This window comes from Coffea arabica, chromosome 6c (genome assembly GCF_036785885.1).
Source record: "Coffea arabica cultivar ET-39 chromosome 6c, Coffea Arabica ET-39 HiFi, whole genome shotgun sequence".
Classification (NCBI taxonomy): Eukaryota; Viridiplantae; Streptophyta; class Magnoliopsida; order Gentianales; family Rubiaceae; genus Coffea; species Coffea arabica.
In genome coordinates, this window is record NC_092320.1 from 24,520,432 (window position 1) to 24,544,061 (window position 23,630).

The following is a 23,630-nucleotide window of genomic DNA, read 5'->3' on the forward strand; positions in this document are numbered from 1 at the left end:
TTAACAGTGCCACTCAAGCTTTGTGGTTGATTCTACGAAACAGGTTGATCCTACGAAGATTTATTGTGATAGTAAATCAACGATTGAATTATCCAAGAATCCAGTACTCCATGGGCGTAGCAAGCATATTAATATTAAATATCACTTCATACGTGAGTTGGTTCGAAAGAGAGATATTGAAGTTGATTATTACAGAACTGAAGAGCAAATGGTTGACATTTTTTTCAAGGCATTGAAGACGTAAACTTTTGTCAAGTTGAAAATGATGTTGGGTATGTCCAAATTAGAGGAGCTTGGTTTAAGGGAGGCAATGTAACAATATTAAACGAAGCATCAATAATTAATGGTCACATGTCTTTGTTTAATTGGTTGACTAGATAGGTGCATTGATTGTGTTTTGTTGTGTGAAGCATTGGATTAATTCCTATGTTAGTTTTAGTAGTAGTAGTTGGCGTCCGAATTTGTCTTTGTCTTGGATATCTTGGGCATAAGAGTTAGTAGCCTCAGAATAGCCTTGTGGTCGTCGTTTATTATGAGTAGTGTAGCCGCAGTTTTTTGTCAATACAAGAAGTAAATTCCTTTGCCTCAATATCATTTTTCTTGATTGCTCCTGTGGATTTATATGTATTTATTTATTTGGGTCCATCAAAGCAGAATGTCATATCTTAGAAAACATAAATGAAGGATTGAGTGTATATCTAACCAGCTAAAAAGCTGACTTGGCTGAAAATTCTCATGTCAAATCCCAAACCATACGGTCTGCTACTAAAGATGAAGGAGGCTGAATTCTTGAGACCTCAGAAATAATTGACTCTGGCGGCCATTCTTGTAACAATAAATGATGCCATTACCCATCCAAAACAAAATCACTGACTTGATGATGTGCACTGATTTTTGTATGTCGACATAAAGCATAATGCCCATCGAGTTGTCATGCCAAAAATGAGAAGATCCATCACTAAGAATCCATGTGATATGTTCTTTAGCAACATGTCGATGCAATAGCATCCTTTTTCAACTAGATGAGCTAGAAGAAGTAAAACTGACACTACATGGATGATTCCCCCCAAAATATTTTGGCAACATAAAAACAATCAGAGAGACTTTTGCTTTGAAAAATTCCACCATAGCTTCAACGACAAAGCTCGAAAAATATCATGCAAGAAATGAATTCCTACCCCATCTTCTACACCAGGCAAGCACAGTCGTGCCATTTCAACTAGTGATGTTTATGTCCTTCATCGTTTGCACCCCATAAAAAATCAGCAAATACTTTTTCTATTAGGCGGAAAATAGCTTTCGGGGGATTTGCACTTGCCAAGACATGCAAAGGGATGGAAGGCAAGACATGTTTGATGAAAACCAACTTAACTCCTGATGATAACAATCGATGCTTCCAAGATAAAACTCGTTTCACTATAGACTGGCACATATCACTAAAATACTATACCTTCCTCCTTCCACAATACAAAGGATCTCCCAAGTACCTCACTGGAAACCAGTAACAAGAGTAATTAAAGAATGATGAACCGAAGGCAGCTTTGAATGACACATATAACAGCTCTCTAGATATTCGCCATTTGACCTGAAACAGATTCATAGCCATGAATAACATTCATCACTAGTTACAATGAACGATGCGAGGCACTGGAAAAAATAATAATATCGTCCGCAAATGCTAAGTGCGTTAATGGCCAGCACCTCACTGGAACTTTATATGGCATAAATCCAGGCTTAAACAATAAAGAATTAAGACTTCGGGAGAACACCTCAGCTCCTATAACAAACAATGCAGGTGAAATGGGTCACCTTGTCGCAAGCCCCTTGTCGAGTTGAAAATTCCCTGTGGAACCTCATTAACAATTATAGAAAACCAATAGTTTGAAATCAAACGCCATATTACATCCACCCATCATTCACCAAATCCAAACCTGCTAAGCACTTGAAGTAAAAAAGGTCAAAAGACTCTATTGTACGCTTGGGCCATATCTAACTTAATTGCCACATTTCCCCCTATTCTTCTTGCCCATACTAGCCACTAACTCTTGATCTAGGAGAAATTTATCAGTGATTGTTCTACTACCCACAAAACCACTTTACTGTGGGGAGATCAACTTGGGCAAAATCTTTGCTGGCCGATTAGATAATACTCTTGAGACAACTTCATTAACAAAGTTAAAAAGATTTCTGGGTTGAAATTGGGAGAAATATTGAGGCTGCCGAACTTTAGGAATTAATATCCTAGAAGCAGTCATGAAGCTCATTGGCAACTCTGAACCACAGAAAAAAACTAATAATAGCATTATATAAATCCGATGCTATAATCTCCCATGTAGTAGTAAAAAATTTCCCATTAAAAGTTTAAAACCATCTAGACCAGCAGCACTGTCTCCAATGATGGAGCCAAGGGGGCTCATCATACCGCTTTGGAACACTTACCTATCTGCTTGTTCCATCTCCAATCTACATTAGGTGAATATTTTACCTTCTGAGTGTCTCTTCTCTTATGCATCTTTCGGTCACTGTTAGTTAATAATTTAGAAGTGATTGACTGTCAGTTATCACAGCCCTTGTATGCCAGCCTTAAGCACCAGAATGATCAACCTATGACTTTTATTTAAATGAATTACAAGTGAAGAATCAGGAAACAACGTTTATTTGTTTGCACTCAGGTGTATTTTGGAATGTTAGACGCACTATTAGCTGAAGAGAAAGTTCCGCAGGAGTATTCAAGTCGAATTCAGGTTGATCATCTATTATCTTATTCAAGATGCTAGTTTATCATCCAACCGTTGCCAGGTTAGTAAGTCCTGATATTGAAATTTGTTATGATTCACAGGTTATTCTATGCAATGACTGTGAAAGGAAAGGAAATGCTTCCTTCCACTGGCTGTATCACAAGTGCCCTCATTGTGGTTCATACAATACCAGGCTTCTATAAGCCAAATACACAGTGAGTGTGTGACAACTGATCTGACAAAGCTGTAATACAATTTAGTCCGTTTTATACAGATAAGAAATTACTACTTGCCATGCATTATTTTAATGGCTTGAAGAAACTAGGAATTGGCACATACTCTGTCTTCTCATTTTCCTGAAGAAATTTGATACTGTCCTAGACTTTGCATCATCATCATTTCATAAACAATAAGTAATATTTTAAGTTTGAAATTCCTTATTCTGTGAAGCTACCAATAGCAAGGCGTCAATTCTGATAGAGCAATTATTGGGCACATTTTGTACTGTTATTTTGTCATAATTTTGGCTACTCACGGTGTTAAGAATTTAGATTTTGCTCATATTTGATATTTGTGTAAAGTGTAGGTGGTTGGCGTAAAAAGTGCTCTCGCAGGATAAATTTCCAGAAGACTTTTTTTCTCCGGGCGTGCCCACGCCAGAGATCGAAAGAGGTACATCAAAAGGACGGACCCGCAGGATTAATTGCAGCAAAGCCAACTAAGGATCCCGGTCCACATGAACCCGAAGCACTGGATTAAAACCTTTAAACAAAAGCTTTGTTCCTGACCATTGGTGGACTTCTCCTGCGGCGGCTTCAAATAGAAAAGAAAAGAAAGGGCCAGGGAGGTCGGAGGTATTAGATTAGCTTTTGCTTTTGAGTGTCAGGCGCTTTTTCCTTTTGTTTTCTTCGGTAGCAAATAGGAAGAGCCAGAATCACGTAGGCTTAGGAGAGGATTTCTTTGATTCTTCCCTGTAGCCGTTTTTGACTTGCGGCTTCCATTCTGTACAATTATTCCATTAGCTTTTAGCCTTTTTCTGGACTTTGCTCCAGGACAGACGCAAGAACAAGAAAAGAAATTCAGGGATTTTCTCTTTCGTTACTTCATTAATTCATCTTTCCCAATTCCTTAGCAATTAATTCTTTGGCAATTGCGTGGATGAAATCAATCAACCCACGCGTGATTGATACGATGAGGCGCGGCTAAATCTTTACCCTACCCAAAGGTCGACGCGAAGGTGCGGTCCATAATATCTGTGAGATCTAATCGAATCTTCATTATTTCTTCCATTTTATTGCTATTCGTGCGTTTCCTGAATTAATTGTTCATGGGTATTTTATTAATTGAATATCAACGGCCGGATATTTGATTTAATTTAATAGCCTACTGTCACATTGACTAAATTGAATCCGTAATTGTTCGTTTAGTTGATACCTAGTGGCGACCACCATAATTGGCATGTTAGGGAAACGTAAGATCTAACTTAAATAAACCCTCTTAGCGTGTTTATTGGTTAGGGTTGGGTTCTTCTAACTTTAATGCAATTGGGTAATTAAATTCCTACGGTCGTACCTAGGGTTGTTATTTGGTTAGGGAAGCAGTCAATGGTCGTACCTTAACTGTCGAAAAGGTAAGGAAGAATTGGTTGTCAGAGTTTATTGATAACTATAACTAATCTAGTAACGAATGGATGAAATATCTGTGCATCGATGATCATTTAATTGGACCGTGCCTGAACAGTTAATCCTTTGGGTAGAACTTTTATTAATTGCTATTTTTAGTAAATTGTGCTTTGTGAATTAGTTTTGAATTTTGTTGGTTTTATTTTTATTTTTATTTTCCTCCCATCAAAAACCCCACATACTCTGAACTCTAGAAGAAACGAATTATTCCCAGTCCCTGTGGATTCGACTCTACTCACCGCTATATACAAAATTTGTAATTTTCTTGAGTAGGTATTTATTATTGCACAGGTTCGGCACCTGTCAATTTTTGGCGCCGTTGCCGGGGACTGTTGTTCGATTAATTTGTTTGTTTTTGAGTTCATCTTGTTTTTATTTTTATTTTGATTTTTTTATTTTCTCTTATTTTTTTTATATATAGTTTATGGCTGCTAACATTCCGTATTTTAGTAATAGACAGGATTTTATTTCTAGAAGGGGTTATGAGACTCATGCTTTTTCTAATGATCAATAGGCTGTTGCAAATTGCGGAACTTATTTTGCCTCAAATCACTCAACCGACATATACCCTGCATTTCAAGATGGTCTAAATGCTCCAATAGATACTTTTGGAAATTTTTCGCCTCAATATCAAACGTGGTATGACCCTTATTCAAACGGGTGTGATCAAGGATGGTGGGATGATTCCAATTTTAATTATGAACAAAGGCCAATAGATTTTCAACAGCTAGAGTCTCAAGAACTGTCACCCATGTCAGGTATGTCTCTTGAAAAAATAGTTGAATCACTAGCTACTAACACATATCTACTTCAACAGGAGGCACATCTACTTCAACAGGAGACACATCAATTTCAACAGGAGGTACGTCAATTTCAACAGGAGACGCAAAGGATGATTAAAAAGATGGAAGAAGGAAGACGTGAATGGGCATCTACAATGAGCAAATTGATTTCTCCAATTCATGAAGAATTGCTCTCATAGAGTAACATCGACCTTGAAGAAGATGAGGGCATAATTATTCTGACAAGTAACAAGGAACTGCAAGAGTCTCAAGAAGAAGAATCTGAAGATGCATTTGAAAAGAAAATTGAAGTGCAAGAAATGGAACCCCACTATCAAAGCGTTCAAGTGGATGAATCCAGTGAACAATCTCCAAATGCGGTGACATCTCCTCCATTTCTTAATCAATATTTTTCTAACTCTTATTCTTCAATTCCTGTTAGTGAAATTGATTTTATTATACCAGAAGATTTTAAATTTCATGACAGGAATAAGTTAAGAGTTGCGATGGCAAAATATCTCAAACCAATAAGTGCTCGTGATGGAGGAGTGAGTGAAGATTTAAGGTCATCACTTGTTTGTTTGGCGCCATTGTTGACCTTGGTTGATTAGTCCTTGGTTTTGATGATTAACAAACCAAAATGTAGATTTGAACTAATGTTTTTATGTGAGAAATTTGTTAGAACAGGTCATTGATCTAAAAGAGAATCGAAAAGATTTGAATCAAAGAGTAGTTAAGAATTTTGAAGGTTCGGACGCTCGATAGAGGATCGGACGTCCGACAAACAACGATACTCTTCGGACGCTTGGATCGGACGCTCATTCATTGCTTCGGCCGTCCGACACAAAAAGAATGAAAGTTGAACATTCTGACTTCTATCAGACGCAGGGTTTGGACGCAGAACAAATGGTTCGGACGTCCGATAGGTGGTTCGGACGCATGGTTCGGACGTCCAACAGGCCAACGGTTAGTTTCGACAGCATTTAATATTTGACCGTTGGAGAGCCTTTTGGAGCCATTTCTCACCTTTTATAAATACCCCAAAGCACGAGAAGACACGGACTTTTTGCCAACACTATATACAAGCTTACAAGTGAGATCTTTGAGTAGAAATATTCTTTGTTGGTTGTATAAGGGGTTGGGAAAATTGAGTTGTGAGGTTGCTCAAGTGAAGGTTACTCTCTAAGAGGAGTAAAACCTTGGTGAAGGTGAACCTATCACTTGGAGTGGTAAAACCTTGATAAAGGTTGCCTCACTTGTATAAAGTAGTTCTTAATTGAGTGGGTAAGCTTTCAATTGTAGCTAGTTGAGGGTTTACTTGGAGAGTAGTAAAATTTCTTTACTCAACCAAAGTATGTTTGGGGTGAGGAAGGAGTGAGCCTTCACTTGTACAAGTTGGTTGGCACTACCATCAATTGAAGAAGCTATTTGGTGGATTCAACTCCAAGTTTGGAAGAAGCTTGGGAATTTGATTGGTTTGAATTTCTTTTACTTTATTGTTACTCTATTTTTGTGCTTTAAAATTGCTTATATTCTTTGTCATTGCATTTACTTGACTACTTGTCAGGTTGAGTATTTTGGTTGTATTTGGTTGCATCGGGACTTACAATTGGCATCAGAGCTTGGTCTCCTTGAGATTAAGCTTAACCGCTTAGAGTAAAGATCATGACAACCATAAATGTTTCTTTTTTAGAAGGGCAATCTATTGATAGACCACCTATATTTAATGGTTCTCATTTTAGCATGTGGAAACAAAGAATGATGATTTTCTTACAATCCGTTTATATTGAATTATGGTATGTGGTAGAAGATGGTCCTTATGAAGCTAGAATAGTTGATTCTACCACTAATTTGAATAGATTAAAGACTAGACAAGAATTGAATGAAAAAGACAAGAGATACCTTTCTTTGAATGCCAAGGCCATGTATATATTGTGCAATGCATTAGATGTAAATGAATCTAATAGAATTAAAGGTTGTAAATCAACTAAAGATATTTGGGATAAATTGTGTGTATTTCATGAAGGCAACCAAGATATTAAAGAACAAAAGAAATCTTTGCTTGTTTTTCAATATGAATTTTTCAAAATGCATCCTCTTGAAAATGTTGATAAGATGTGTAGTAGATTTTGTGACATTATTCAAGATCTTAAATTGCTTGGAAAAGAATATTCTTTGGGTGAGAAAAATAGAAAAATTTTGAATGCCTTGCCAAAAGAATGGGAAAACAAAATAAATGCTATAGAAGAGGCAAAGGATTTAAATTCTATGTCCATTGAATCTCTTGTGAATTCCCTAATCTCTTATGAATTAAAGCTGAAATTCAAAGTGCAAGGGGAAGAAAATGCAAGAATGTATAAGAGAGGCATAGCTTTTAAAGCATCTCAAGTGGGGGATAACCCATCCTTCATGGGTAATGAAAACATGAAAGTGGCCAATGGTATAACTCCTCACATCAAAAGATTCAAGAAGATCTTCAACAAGAGAAGTTCAAGAGGAGATTGCAAAATTACATGGAATGAATGCAATTCAAAAAGAGAAAAAGAAGAGTTGGCCCAAATGGCACTAATGGCCTTTGGAGAAGATGAGGTAAATTCTTATCACTCTTCTAGTGATGAAGATAATGAAGATGATGATGTGCAAATTCTTATGATTAAAATGCATAAAAGTTTGAGAGAATCTTTTGCTAAAAATAAAGATTTGAAAATAAAAATAAATGATTTGTTGGAAGAAAACTCCAAACTTTTTCAAGAAAACAAATGTTTGAGAATGGAAAATAATGATTTAAAAAAATCAAAAAGTGTTTTTGATTGCAAAAATAATTTGAAAAGGAAGTTGGAAAAGAAAACAAAGTTTTATGAAAAAATGTTGGAGGAACAAAATTTGTTAAAGAAAAGAATTAATGACTTGAACGAGTTTCTCCAAAATGAAAAACAAAAGTTTTCTCAAACAAAAGAAAGCAAATCTTTTCAAGGCACAAATAAGTTTGCTAAGAAAATTAATTGCATTAAATCCACTTATGTGCAAAATACTTCTATCATGTGTCACTTTTGTTGCCAATTTGGACATATGCAAAATGATTGCTATGTAAAGAAAAATATGAGAAAAGGTATGACATCCATGTGGATTGCTAAATCATGTTGTACTAACTCCCAAGAACCCTATAAAAAATTACAATTGGCTTTTTGAAAGTTTTGACATTCTATATGGTCTTGATTTGAAAAATAAAGGGGGAGTTTGCTTTTTGATTGATGCCAAAAGGGGGAGTAGGATTTATTGAAATTTCTTTGAATGTTGGCATTTTCTAAGGGGGAGTTTTATTTGAACTTATTTGATCAAAGAAATCTTCATTTTGTTTGTCATCATCAAAAAGGGGAGATTGTTGACCTTGGTTGATTAGTCCTTGGTTTTGATGATTAACAAACCAAAATGTAGCTTTGGACTAACGTTTTTATGTGAGAAATTTGTTAGAACAGGTCATTGATCTAAAAGAGAATCGAAAAGATTTGAATCAAAGAGTAGTTAAGAATTTTGAAGGTTCGGACGTAGAGGATCGGACGCTCGATAGAAGATCGGACGTCCGACAAACGACGATACTCTTCAGACGCTTGGATCGGACGCTCATTCATTGCTTCGGCCGTCCGACACAAAAAGAATGAAAGTTGAACATTCTGACTTCTATCGGACGCAGGGTTTGGACGCAGAACAAATGGTTCGGACGTCCGATAGGTGGTTCGGACGCATCGTTCGGACGTCCGACAGGCCAACGGTTAGTTTCGACAGCATTTAATATTTGACCGTTGAAAAGCCTTTTGGAGCCATTTCTCACCTTTTATAAATACCCCAAAGCACGAGAAGACACGGACTTTTTGCCAACACTATATACAAGCTTACAAGTGAGATCTTTGAGTAGAAATATTCTTTGTTGGTTGTATAAGGGGTTGGGAAAATTGGGTTGTGATGTTGCTCAAGTGAAGGTTACTCTCTAAGAGAAGTAAAACCTTGGTGAAGGTGAACCTATCACTTGGAGTGGTAAAATCTTGATAAAGGTTGCCTCACTTGTATAAAGTAGTTCTTAATTGAGTGGGTAAGCTTTCAATTGTAGCTAGTTGAGGGTTTACTTGGAGAGTAGTAAAATTCCTTTACTCAACCAAAGTATGTTTGGGGTGAGGAAGGAGTGAGCCTTCACTTGTACAAGTTGGTTAGCACTACCATCAATTGAAGAAGCTATTTGGTGGATTCAACTCCAAGTTTGGAAGAAGTTTGGAAATTTGATTGGTTTGAATTTCTTTTACTTTATTGTTACTCTATTTTTGTGCTTTAAAATTGCTTATATTCTTTGTCATTGCATTTACTTGACTACTTGTCTGGTTGAGTATTTTGGTTGTATTTGGTTGCATCGGGGCTTACAGCCATCTACTAATCCATGGAAGACCGTAGCTCGTGGACTCAAGAATTACTCTATTTACGAGGGCTATCAGGATTACATAGAAGATGAAGCACTGAAACGAGCTACACGATTTTAGCCTCCGTGAATAAATATGACGATGTCTAGCCAAAGACATTAGAAAAAGGCACTGCTTGGGAGGCAACCCAAGGCTTCTTTTGTTTTAGTTTTCTTATATTTTTGAAGTTTTTGTTAAGTGTTAGTGTCATTTAGTGGGTTGTTATTTTGTGACAGGAAGCTGGCAGTTAGACATGCCCATGCTAGGTCGTCACACCTAAGGAATGGAGTTTTGGAATTGACGGTCAGAAGGCTATAACTTCAAAGGCGTGCCCACGCCTTCCAACCCGTCCGAAAACGAAAGTCAAAAAGAAAAAAAAAATTTTCCTAACCCCACTTTTTCTATTTTTTTTTTATCCTGTCTTGTCTAATCCCTTTTCACTTTGTTTTAGCTTCAGTCTTCTCCTTCTTGTTGGTGTTGCGTCCATCGCCGCCACTCCACCTTGCGTTCGCCGCCACCACACCACCTTGTGCACGCAGCCGTCTCACCTCCTCCGCCTTAATGTCTCACTTTCCCTCCCCGGTGGTCAGGGAAGTTTATTTTCTTTTCTCCTAATACTTCATTTGTCTTTTCTACATTGAGAACAATGTAGGTTTTAGGTGTGGGGGAGTGGCTTCCATTATTTCCTTTTGCTTTGTTACTCAAAAAAAAAATGAAAAAAATGAAAAAAAAAAGAAAACATTGTAGTTAGTCGGCTTTTTGTTTATTTCTATTCTTGTTAATGCTGGAGCATGTTGCTGTGATAAATGACACAATCAAGGTGCGTGGGTATGTGGGTAAATATACTAGTTATGCATTTCGTTTTCCCTTGGCAGTGTTGTTGAGTGTTGAATACGCTGGACTTGACCCATTCTTGAAACTTTTGGGAGCTTTTGAGCCTTATATGAGCACATTATTCTTGTTTGCTTTATTTTTGTTTGATTGAGTGGGTATCACGCATGGTATTGGCATTCTAAAACTTGCTAGTTTATACATGTCGAGACCACATTTTTGTTGAATTGGATGCATTTGAAATGATAAGGGCATTTAGGATTTAACCCTCTTTACCTATCTAAAAAACCAAGCCCTCATCTTATCTCCCAATAGTGAACCAATTTGAGTTTTTATCCCTCTTTTTGTTTGTTAGCCGTATTGGATAATCCATGATCTTTTTAGACTCTTTTATCTAACCTTGTGTCATTAAGCGATGTCTGAAATTCATTACTTGTGCAAGGTAAATAAATCTGTGGTGGCAAGTGTTGTCAAAAAGATGTTGTATGGTGCTGTTTTTGTACATCTAAGATCGAAAGAAAAGCCAAGAAAAAAAAAAGAAAAAAAAGAAAGAAAAGAAGGGAAAAAAGGGGGGGAAAATCGGCAAAAAGCTGGTGAGCAGAAGACTCTGTCTTCCAGGGCGTGCTCACGCCTTGCTAGACGTCCTCTCCAAAAAAAAAAAAAAAAAAAAAAAAGAGGAACGAGTTCCGACACTTGTACAATGAAAACAGCAAATAGAAATGCCCTACTTGAGAAATTGCTCCGATAAAGCATTGTGGTTATATAGTGGATATTGGACATTCTCTTGGCACATTACACCCTATTTTTACCTTCTTATCCCGCCTTTTACCTAAATCCCATTACAACCCTATCAAAGTCCCTTTGATTTGTGTATTTAGTTCACTTTCGAGTGGTGGAAATGTGATAAATGTGCAAACTTATGGTAATGTCATTCTATGATGTTGGTTTGAGCGTTTCTAGTATTCGTACACTTTCTTGGAGGTAACGAGTATTACTGTTCATATTCTTTTTGGACTCCTACCTATCCAGTATGTTCTAATCTTGGTGGCATTGTCAGGAATGCGGGATGCTTGTGTTAGTATAGATTACTGCAAGACCGGTGCTTTCTTGATTGTATTTCTGAGCTCCGAAATGCTTGAGAACAAGCATTGTCTAGGTGTGGGGAGATTTGATAGAGCAATTATTGGGCACATTTTGCACTGTTATTTTGTCATAATTTTGGCTACTCACGGTGTTAAGAATTTAGATTTTGCTCATATTTGGTATTTGTATAAAGTGTAGGTGGTTGGCGTAAAAAGTGCTCTCGCAGGATAAATTTCCAGAAGACTTTTTGTCTCAGGGTATGCCCACGCCAGAATCGAAAGAGGTACATCAAAAGGACGGACCCGCGGGATTAATTGCAGCAAAGCCAACTAAGGATCCCGGTCCACATGAACCCGAAGCACTGGATTAAAACCTTTAAACAAAAGCTTTGTTCCTGACCTTTGGTGGACTTCTCTTGCGGCGGCTTCAAATAGAAAAGAAAAGAAAGGGCCAGGGAGATCGGAGGTGTGAGGACCCCAAATATATATATATAAACCTGTGCATATTTCATTTGCATTTTCTTTAATTCTTTAATAATTTCTAGCGTTACTTTCACCTGTTTCTAAATAAGTTCGTAAAAACACTTTTCATGTGAGAAATAATATAATTTTCCTAAGTTATGAAATTTCTTGGTGTTGTTAGACTAAATTAAAATCTTTGGAGATAGAATAATTTATCGCCTTAACATAAAATGCTAAAATACTTAGTCTTCTCTATGTTAAAATTTATACTACCTGAGTAGATTAATTATATAAAATTTCTTGAATTTCAATAATTAATTCCAACTAGTTGCTAACGTTAAATGTTAATAAGAATTTCCGCGTTAAGATGAAAACCAATGAGTTTTGGATAAATATGATTCTAATATACTAAACATACTTAAGGCGTGAAAATTCGATAAATATATCCTTATCTTTCTTTGTTTTCACAATAAGTGCGTAAAAATAATTTTTATGTGCAAATTGGCATCCTTGGATTTGATTATTATTTCACTTGACTTTACATTACTAAATCGATAAATTTCGAGTTAAACTAACTCTATTCCTTGAGAAATAATAATTGGAAATTCTAATAATTAATTTAATCGCTAAATAATATAAGAATTACTAGGAATCTCAATATTCAAGTTTAATCGATAATTATTCGATAAAAATAGTTTAGGTGTATTAGGGTATAATTAGGCGTTTTAATCACGCTTGGGGATAATTTTTAGAATTAAGTCGGAATTGGAAAATTAAGTTGAGGTTAGGGAGCAAAGTGAAAAGACTAAAATGCTCTTACCTTTCCATGCAAACCAAACAAAACCTCTGACCGCAAGTTCAATTACCGCAACTATCACCAATTCTATACGCAACCGATTTTAATATACGAAACCTCTACTCCTAAAACCGCAGCACCTTATACCATTACCCCATTTCACATCCAAAACCACGGCACCACAATACTTCCTCATCATCTCATATCACAAACCGCGGCACCGTATACCATTCTTTCTATTTCACATCTCAAACCACATTTCCATTTCTGCCGAAGTGCAATCTTTTCCCTCTACACATATACTCAACCTCCTCCACCCACGAATCATCTTCACTTCACCCCACCTCGTGACCATCGAAGGAAAGGAGAGTGAGAGGGACGTAGCTTCGGTATCATCGACAAGAAAAGAAAAGGAGGAAAACCGCGAGCTGAAGTATTTTTCTGGTTTTGTCCGTGAGCTGAAGAAAAAAAAAAAGGAAGAAGTCGTGCGTGAGTTCTCTTCATTTTCTCTTCAACCTTCATCAGCTGCAACCATCTTCCAATCACGACACCACTGCAGCTGCAACAACCATTACAGTTCAGACCAACCAAACCCAGAAGCCGTGCGCGAGCCGAGAGCCGAGAGAGGGGAAGTCTCCAGCACTTTGACGTGTGAGTGAGCCTTCAGTGAGGTAAATTTTCTGGACTGAAAATGGTTGATCAGAGGTTGAATAAGCAAGCTTTGGACTTCCATGTGAGGTTTATATGTTCGGATGATGAATTGAGGAAGAAAAGGAAAATCTGTTTGGAGGAAATGATTTCTGCCGTGAGCTTGAGATGAAAAATGCAGTTGTAACCTGCTTAATTTCGACAATCTGAGCACCCAAGAGTAAGTAGCCGAGTGAAAACTTGATGATTAAGATGTCTAGGATCTTGCATGTTAATTCTATGTAGCTGATTGATGAATTAAGGAGCTTAGGAAATTCTGTTTCGATGGAAAATTTCTGCCGAGAGTTTGTCTTGATTAATGTAGCTTCATTTGGTTTAATCTTGTTGCTTTGAGCCTATAACCATAACTAACTAGCTAATAACAAGATAATTGAGCTTTGCATGTGGCTAATTAGTTGGGTTAAAACCGAAATAAAATCACAATGCAATCAGTTTTCATGCCACAACAACCGAGGTTTGAAGCTGGAAATTTCTGGAAATTTTGGAGGATTTTTTGTTGTTAATCGAAAGTAATTCCTGAGCTAGATATGTTAATTAACTAGTTAAGTGATGACATGTTGAATTGAGACCTTAATACTCTGTTTTAGCCAAGGAAAAAGTTGTAATAAAAACATACAATCGCTGGAAAATTTTGTGAACTACCGTGAGGTTGAACCTGGAAATTTTGAGGTTTATGACCATTGTTTGAATTTAATTCCGAACTAGAAGTGTTAATTGGTTAAGATAAGTTAATGCATGAAATATAGGTGTCTTAAGTCTTGTAAGATATTCAGTTGTAAAGTACTTGATCCGTTGGATGAATTGACCATAAATGTTGAAACATAGCTGCTGCAATTTTTTTTCCAGCTTAGCCGATGGTGGCTCTTTTGAGTTTTAATGGAAACTTGGTGAGTGGGCTCTATGAATTCCCACAATGACTTGGATGATCTGATTAGCTAGTCAAGTAATTGCTTGTCGGATTTGAGTACTTAATATCATGTATTAGCCGAGTAAAAAGTTGGATTTATGACCAATTAGCTGCCGGAAATTCTGTTTAGCCGATGACAGATTTATTGTGGTGGGATTATCTGCCAAAATTACATGTTATTTGTTTTATTTCATGTCGGAAATTTTGATGGTGGGCTCTATGAACTCCCACCCTTGGATTGATGATGGATATAATGCTAGTTTAGTGTTTGAATAGGTAGATAATGATACCTAGCTAGTCTAGACTCCAAAAGATGCATAGTTCAAAAATGTTCAGATTTGCCCTGTTTTAATCGCACCCCTTTTTGCAAAATTTTGAGGGTTTCATGACTTGTATATCATGTTGATATGTTGAATATATGGTGTACAAAGTTTCATTGAAAAATATTGAGGTTTGGTTGGTCAAATAAATCGATTTAACAAAGCTAGTAAATCTGGAACTATTTCCGAAATGCTCTGACCAGCTTTCGTATTTCGGCCATAATTTTGAACTCCGATGTCGAAATCGAGTGCCGTCAGCGGCATTTGAAACTAGACATTCCAACCTTTCCGACAATATAAAATGCACATTCTGGTTCCATGTATGTGAGCCAAAACAACTATTTTAAGTCGCTGTTCTGTTTCTCTGCTTTACAAGAACAAAATGCTGAGGCTGCAACTTGTGACTCGAATTCGAGCTAGTTGTGTGCCGAATTTCAAAATGATTTCTTCTGTGAAATTATAGCTCTATGAATGTATTTTCCAACGCCTTAAACCATGCCAAATTCTGAGTTAATTTGAGTGATCTGTGATCAAAATATGAAACCTGCTCTGTCCTTGAAAACCCTGATTTTTAGACAGATTTGATGCAAGGTTTGGCAAAGACTTGCTAACTGAATATTTTGATGCTAAACACTTACCAAATGTACCATGAACCAGGTTTGGAGGAATTTTCCTTTGACCAAATGTCTGAAATGGAAAAACAAAAGGTTCAAGGCAGTTTTGTCTTAGTATTTGCGAAATTTTAGGTGTTTGATTGACCACCTTTCCGAAGTTATTTTTCCATGAAATTTGGTAGAGGAACAACCCTTATATGGTAGTATTATACTGCTAATTATGGTGTTATTCTGAGGCCGTTTCATGGGTCAAATAAATTACCAAAGTTCGAGACTTGATTTTGGAAAACCCTTGTTTAACAAGAAACTTTTAGTAACTTTGAGCTACCGTATCTTGGTGCTCAAAACCCCGTTTCTCGTTACGTTTGTTTTGTTATACTCTTGGATTACAACACTAATAGAGTTGAAAATTTCAAAAGCTAGTTCCAAACAAGTGAATTTTGCCGAAATTCCAAAGTTGGCCAAAAACCAACTTTAATCTGCCTTATGAACCAAAACAGTAACTTTGAGCCATTTTTTGACTATCTTCCATTTAGAATCATGGAAAAGTGTATTCTAGGAACTTTTAGTACTTTCAAAGAGGTTTCCAATAGTACAAAGTTTTTCAATTTTGGGCTTGTAGAGAGTAAGATATGATTTTTCAAAGATTACTTGTTAAATCTGGAATTTTCTAACTTAAAGGAAACTAAGGGGTTTCGAACTCTTCATTTCTGTCAATATCATTTGATTGTTTTACATTTGAATCCAGAGATGGAAATCAGATTTGTCTTGTATTTTAAAACCCCACTTTTGAACCTCGAGTTACACGAATTCTAGGCTCGTCTCCGCGTTAATTTCTTAGATTGCACTAGCGTACAATCTTCATCGAAAACTAGAGAATTCGTAGCGATATTGAGTGGTACTTGAATTATTGTTTGCTCAGGCAATCGAGGAGATCTCCAAGAGGAACTCGGAGCGGACGCCTAAAACGCTTGTTTGAGACCTATTGCGCTTGTTTGACTAGGTGAGTGTTCCATATAGGAATATGTAATGGAATAAGTCTAGGACATGCTCATTTCATGATTTCTAAGTGTTAAGTACTATGTGTTAAATATTTACCATACCATGCTTGAAAATGCTCGAATAACATGACTTGGTATGCTATAGTTGCATACGTCGTTGGAGTGAATCTCCTCGACTCTCACATGGTAAAAATGGGATAATGGCCAATGATGGCCTATTAATATGGCAAATGCCTGCCAAATAACCGTCATTACTCAACCGTCAACCGTTAACCGTTAACCGTTAACCGTTAACCGTGAACCGTTTACCAACCCATATGACTACTTGATTACCTGACTATTTGCTCACATGATTTCTAATCGATATGATTATTCGATATCCGTGAATTACAAGCTCTCATGAACTCAACTTGTATTGCTTACGTGCTTACGTGCTAAGTATCCACTTGATTACTTGATTATCATGAATCACATGTTATATGAAGTTGTCCATCATTGTTAGGCGAGTGTGTACTTTACCTCCCTCGACCTATTCAAATGATGAATTTTACTTTTTGTCGTATTACTTGGTTACCTGTGCACGTTGTAAGCTATACGCTGAACTTGGGCCCTGCCTCGGTTACTGACCTACTCGAGCCAGGACTGGGCTCGGTCGGGTAGGTTGGAACCCTGGACAACCGTTTCGGTATACTCGAGTATTACCACTGGAGGGATAAGGTGATGGCTAGTCAACCGTGGAGATCCGGGAGTTATAAGGTGCAGATGACCGACAAAGTTCCACTAGAACACCGTATCCTTTCGTGCTTGCGTTACTATTAATAATAATATTGCTCTCCTAGTTGGCATTCGCGGGTAAGACTCCTCATGAACATTAACCTCTGAGATGAAGCAATCCTTGTAATGTTCTTCTAGTCGGACGAGCCACTATTTGTTTGACTGAAAATTTATGAAAATATATTTATATGGCCATTCATTCCAAAAGTACTAGTTCTACATGTGTTTTCAAAGTAACAATTACCCGTGTAATGATTATCACCTCATGGTAACATGCCATTGTGTAACCTCGAATCATGCATATGATATGCACAACTTACTTGACCTATTTGAACTGTTAGAGCGTCTTGGAACCTCACTGGGCTGTGTAGCTCATCCCACGTTGTGGTTTTCTTTTACAGGTTCTGACAACTGAGGAAGACTTGAGATCTACTTGTACTTTAAGCATGTAGTTTGAATTAAACAATGTAGCTGTCTCAAATGTGCTCGGAAGTAGTACTAGATTGTTTACTTTCATGAATATAATTCGAGTTAAACATTGTAGTTTTGCCTTAGGTTGCCACTTGAAGCTGGAAAAGTGTAAACCCTGGATTTGTATGTGGCTGGTATAAATTTGTTACTTGGCTTGTATGGATGTATTTGAATTGATGTTTTGTTTCTTGGGTTGTATTCGGGAAGGTATTTTAAGAATCGACGTTGGCTATCTTAGGCACTGTTATCTCTGAAGTTAATGTGATTTTAGAAACCGGCCTATTTGGAGGGAAACGATGTTGTAATAGATTAGGTTATACTTCGGAAGGATTTTTGCTAGCTTGCTTGCGTGAGTCCTGGCGAGAGTTAGGCAGACGGCCCGCCAACCCTCTGGTTCGCCTTAGGGGGAAGTGGGGTCGTCACAGGAGGTATTAGATTAGCTTTTGCTTTTGAGTGTCAGGGGTTTTTTCCTTTTGTTTTCTTTGGTAGCAAATAGGAAGAGCCAGAATCACGTAGGCGTAGGAGAGGATTTCTTTGATTCTTCCCTGTAGCCGTTTTTGACTTGCGGCTTCCATTCTGTACAATTATTCCATTAGCTTTTAGCCTTTTTCTGGACTTTGCTCGAAGACAAACGCAAGAACAAGAAAAGAAATTCAGGGATTTTCTCTTTCGTTACTTCATTAATTCATCTTTCCCAATTCCTTAGCAATTAATTCTTTGGCAATTGCGTGGATGAAATCAATCAACCCACGCATGATTGATACGATGAGGTGCGGCTAAATCTCTACCCTACCCAAAGGTCGACGCGAAGGTGCGGTCCATAATATCTGTGTGATCTAATCGAATCTTCATTATTTCTTCCATTTTATTGCTATTCGTGCGTTTCCTGAATTAATTGTTCGTGGATATTTTATTAATTGAATATCAACGGCCGGGTATTTGATTTAATTTAATAGCCTACTGTCACATTGACTAAATTGAATCCGTAATTGTTCATTTAGTTGATACCTAGTGGCGACCACCATGTTGGGGAAACGTAAGATCTAACTTAAATAAACTCTCTTAGCGTGTTTATTGGTTAGGGTTGGGTTCTTCTAGCTTTAATGCAATTGGGTAATTAAATTCCTACGGTCGTACCTAGGGTTGTTATCTGGTTAGGGAAGCAGTCAATGGTCGTACCTTAACTGTCGAAAAGGTAAGGAAGAATTGGTTGTCAGAGCTTATTGATAACTATAACCAATCTAATAACGAATGGATAAAATATCTGTGCATCGATGATCATTTAATTGGACCGTGCCTGAACAGTTAATCCTTTGGGTAGAACTTTTATTAATTGCTATTTTTAGTAAATTGTGCTTTGTGAATTAGTTTTGAATTTTGTTGGTTTTATTTTTATTTTTATTTTCCTCCCATCAAAAACCCCCCATACTCTGAACTCTAGAAGAAACGAATTATTCCCAGTCCCTGTGGATTCGACCCTACTCACTGCTATATACAAAATTTGTAATTTTCTTGAGTAGGTATTTATTATTGCATAGGTTCGACACCTGTCAAACTCCATTCGTGATGCTTTTCTGCCCATACACCTCATTACTGCTCTAAGCTGAATGTTTTGCTAAAAACAGTATGAGCAGGGGCAGGGGGAGCAAAGATATGTTTTCACTGGGGACAAAGCTAATCTAATGTATATTTATGTGTTTATACACATTTTATCGATAACAAAATAGAAAAGTTTAATAATGAAATACTTGTAGGAAAATGAAATGTATTAATCAATTGAGATGCACTAAACATGTATGATCTTCACAAAAAGTAAAAGTTAAATAGCTACTTGTAGAATCTGATATTGATAAGTAATTTTGTTCCAAGTATTTTTTTTTTGTTTTATTTTTGGTCTATGAATTGACTGGAGAAAACGAAGTACATCAGAGATAAAAGAATAGAAAAGACATTTTATGCTGGGGGAGGTAATAAAAGTTGCATTACACCATGGTCTAGTTTTCTTGATTTGAAGTCATTTGGCTGTTACTTGTGTCAATCTTCAGATTCTTAAGAGAAAGCATAAAAGTAACTAACTCAGAAAACTGTCTTGTATCATCATCTCAGAACAATAGTTTGATTCTCACCATGTCCATACTCTCTTCCCGCTTCTGTTACCCCAATCCCCTCCCCTTCTGGAAAACAAATTAAATGACATTGTAAAAGAAGGAAACAGTTTTAATCCACCAAGCTCATAACTTCTAAGAACTATAATGAGAAACTTCTTTTCGGGTTTTCTTTTGCAATACAAACTCAGATCAAATGCATTCGCTGGCTGCACTTTTAATCACTGGCAGGGATTTTTATGTACTTTTTAAGTTATCAAACAGCCAACAAAGTACGTGTAACAGGGGGATGCTAAGTAGATCAGTAAACCTTCAAATATTTTACGTCACAAAAGTAGGTGAACCTGATATATTCAGCAATTTAAAATGCAATTCTAGGAGAAACAAACAAAGGAAAGATATAATTGGAACAGTGAAGAAATGACCTTCCTATTAATCTACTTGTGTGTGCTGCTCTCCTTCAAGGACTTGGTAGGCGGGGCAAGTTAAAATCTAGAACTTTTTGAGTGTTTTTTGAGGTAAGGGTCATCATTTGATTGACCTCAAGCGAGAGATGCAGGTTTAATGTATAGCAACTACCTTACACAAAAGTAATCCCAAGGTAATAATCACCTTCTTATATTTTAAGTTCCCCATAATACTTTAAACCGTAGTATGATCTTCCCCATTTACCCATTCTTAATTTGTGTCACTGGTATTCTTTGACTACGTCAATCTATCTCAGTTAAATCTTCTATTCCTAAGATAATTTAGAGGGTTAATGATTCAACCTAAACCAGTAAACCTCTTAAAATTTAATAAATTGGATTATTTTCAATTCAAAATGATTTGTTATAGATTCTTGGATCCTGTATGGGGATTAAGACCCTTCAGATTAAGGCTTAGCTGACACTGTAATTGAATAGTCTTAGAATCTTAGGTTATTTTCAACATTTTTGGTCCAGTTACTTTCCGTAGCTTTGTCAGCTATAGCCATCTTACAGAATTATCTGTAGTTGGTAGGTTTTTGCTGCTCTAGACAACATTTTTCACAGTACATTTTGATGACATTCTACCCGATATCAGCTATTATGTGAAGGCTTCATGATAGGCACTGAAAGCTTTTAGCTGTAACTAATCTTGAAGAAACACTAAACTAACAAAGAGCAGCGATCACATGTCCTAGCTTTCACAAACGTTGGATTCTGAGAAGGTTCATACCTTTATCTGAAACTCAAATCTGTATTTTGTTGACTTTTTTCCGTTTGTTTGTTTTTCTGTTTAATTTTGCTTTGACCATCAGGAGTTGAAAAGAAAGAGATCCACTTGCAATTCAGAAAAGACCTAGATAGTGTACGAACTAAAACATTGAAGCTCTTTAGTCTTTATCAGAGCTACTAAAGTGATTCATTTGGATTTGGGGTGGTGGTTTAAAACCAGAAAGGTGGTTTTGTCCATTCAAGAGTTCAAATATACATCGTCATGAATAATGGCTTCGCTCATCATTTGCAAAGTAATCTGCACAGAGTTGATCACATTCCTAGTTGAGGGGAGGACACAAATACTCCTCTGTTCTGAAAGTGCAGGTTTACAGAATGAATGACCAAATCATTTCCTACTGAAACAACTACTAAGTATTCAAAAGAAAGAAGTTGAAGTAAAAGAGAAATGATGCAAATTTAACATAACGTACTCTGTGAATATGTGAAATAACATGTGCAGAATACAGGCACCGTAGTCACAAGTCTACTCTCTGGTACCAGCTACTCCACACTTTCCATGGTGTTCTGCAGTATTAATTAACGCTGGTAAGACTGAAACACGCTGCAGCACTCTTCAACTCATTCTCAGCTACATGCTCAACAGATTGTGTTGTATCCTTCAATGATGATTCAGAGCTGCAAATTCATAGACACCTCATGATGAGACCAAATAGAAATGTTCTTTCTTGTTGTAAAATCTGAATCATGCTCTCAAAATTGATAAAACGACATAGCGATTCATTGTGTTTATTTACCTCGACTCATATGCTTCCTTGGAAGCGATATAAGACTGTCTATCATCAATTGTATCAAAGAATGGGTGCATTTCATCATAATCTTGTGTGCCACAATCTTGTTGGATTATTAAGGGCTGCGAGTTTATCAACTGAGATTGCATAACCATTGGATTGCTATTAATATTACTACTGCTATTGTTGTAGGGCGGCTGTTGAACCCATAAAGAGTTTACAGCATTGTTTTCCTTGGAATCCATGTAAGTTGCATTGTAATTGGCAGCGTTGGCACTATTGGAGGAGTAAGTGGGGTGTGATCCAATGGGCAGTGCAGATACGGTATTGTCATAATTTTGAGGAGCATCCTGGTGAAAAAGCGACAGGGCATTGCTTGGAGTTGCCATTCCCAATTGCAATTGCGATATAGAATCACTCAATCCAGTTGACACCTCTTGTTGCTGATGTTGTCGATAGAAAGCCAATTGTGCATGAATAGCTTGAAGTTCCTCCTCGGCTAGTTGAATTTGGTACCACAATTGTTGTATGATTCCTAAACATCCGTGGACAGGATACTTATCGCGTATATTTGCTTGATAGATGATGGACTTCATGGCAACCAACTTCTGGCTGGGGTCTAGCTGTCTCAGAACCTTCAAGATGTTGCTCACGCCAAAAAGCTTGTGAGCATTCTGGAACATCTTAGGCTGATCAGCCGGGAAGTATGGTGCGAGTGGACAGTCAGCCGTGCACCTCCTCCTCTGATACTTGCAGGCAGCGCAGGCTTGGCTGGTGCCACCTTTGAGGGTCATCTCAAAGAAATGTGTGACAAAAATAAAAGAGTATTCATGTAAAAAATATTGGAGGTGGACTGAGCCAAAAGAGATGGCAAAAAAAAAAAAGGAAAGGGATTGCTCTACTTAGATAAGATAAGGAGTGTTAGTGCTGGTGTTCAAAGGAAGGAAGACAGAAGCCAAATGGCAACATTGATCTCAACTGAACTAGTCTGCTGATATATGCGGATTTTGCTGCAAGACTTGGTAAGATAACAGATTGAGAGAGGGGGAACCGAAAATGCTGGGGATGTTTCTTTCAACTGCATGACCGTTAGGGGAAAACGTTTTGTTATGTAGTTTTGAGTACATTCCTAATTCTGAGGAGACTCCTAATACTTTGGGCCACAGCTATATCACAGTAGACAGACGCTTCTATTATTATTATCTCAGCTTGCACCACAGTTCTAAGTTCAAGTTTTGAATTAATCATCCGTCCAGGCTTTTTCTTGATACTAGTGTTGTAACCCGTGCTATGTACGGATTTACGTCTAATACAATTATAATAGTAAATAAATTATTTATATTAGTTGCATGAAAAAAGGGCTTAAAAAAAATCAAAAGAATGCTATTTTTGTAGTATCTAAGTTATATTATATTTTATGTATCTTGTCTAAAACGTTAAAGTATATTAAAAAATATAAATAAAGATCACAAAAATACCTAAAGAAATATTAAAAGCACACCAAATATAACATTATTATCCCTCTTCTTCACGCTCTCTCTCTTTTTGTGCCATTTTTCTCTCAACATTCTCCTACTCTTCTTACATTCCTCCAATTGTTCTCCCTCCCATGAACTCTACATTCTTTTCACCTTTCCCTACTTCTATCAAATTGTGCGATCTTTTATCCAATTTCGCAACTTATTTACCTCCTATTCCACCATTCTTTCCATCCATTGATAGTTATAAATAGTTACCAATTTTTTAACTTGTTCTTCAACAAATGAATATGGGTATGCAATTTTATTAGTTTCAAATGGATAACCTAATTAAACCCATTAATTAGTAGCTATTAAATAGATAGTTTGGGACTACCTATTTAGATAGCGAAAACCATAACTGAGGACAATAGCTAGCTGAGACTCTTGCAAGAGGCACCAAAT

At 36.9% G+C, this 23,630-nt stretch overlaps 1 protein-coding gene and 1 long non-coding RNA gene across 4 annotated transcripts; one reads left to right on the forward strand and one right to left on the reverse strand.

Moving 5' to 3' along the window:
* Window positions 1-12,975: 12,975 nt before the first annotated feature.
* LOC113694110 (uncharacterized) lies at window positions 12,976-22,940 on the forward strand. Of its 3 annotated transcripts, XR_003449256.2 has the most exons (4): window positions 12,978-13,686; window positions 16,290-16,370; window positions 17,544-21,505; window positions 21,901-22,940. It is a non-coding gene; the product is annotated as an uncharacterized lncRNA (long non-coding RNA). The 3 variants fall into 3 exon arrangements; XR_011816070.1 differs by having other exon boundaries at window positions 12,976-16,370; XR_003449255.2 differs by having other exon boundaries at window positions 16,290-21,505.
* Window positions 21,399-22,502, reverse strand: LOC140008571 (LOB domain-containing protein 27-like). Its single transcript, XM_072053339.1, has 2 exons — window positions 21,715-22,502; window positions 21,399-21,595 (listed from the first exon to the last, which is right to left on the reverse strand). Exons 1-2 carry the CDS (start codon window positions 22,500-22,502, stop codon window positions 21,493-21,495), a joined length of 891 nt encoding a protein of 296 aa, XP_071909440.1. The 3' UTR covers window positions 21,399-21,492.
* Window positions 22,941-23,630: the final 690 nt, after the last annotated feature.

Coding starts and splice junctions, on each gene's coding strand:
- LOC140008571 (XM_072053339.1), bottom strand. CDS start 22,502: ATGACCCTCAAAGGTGGCACCAGCCAAGCCTGCGCTGCCTGCAAGTAT. Junction 21,596..21,714: donor AAGGAAGCATATGAGTCGAG/GTAAATAAACAC, acceptor ATGAATTTGCAG/CTCTGAATCATCATTGAAGG.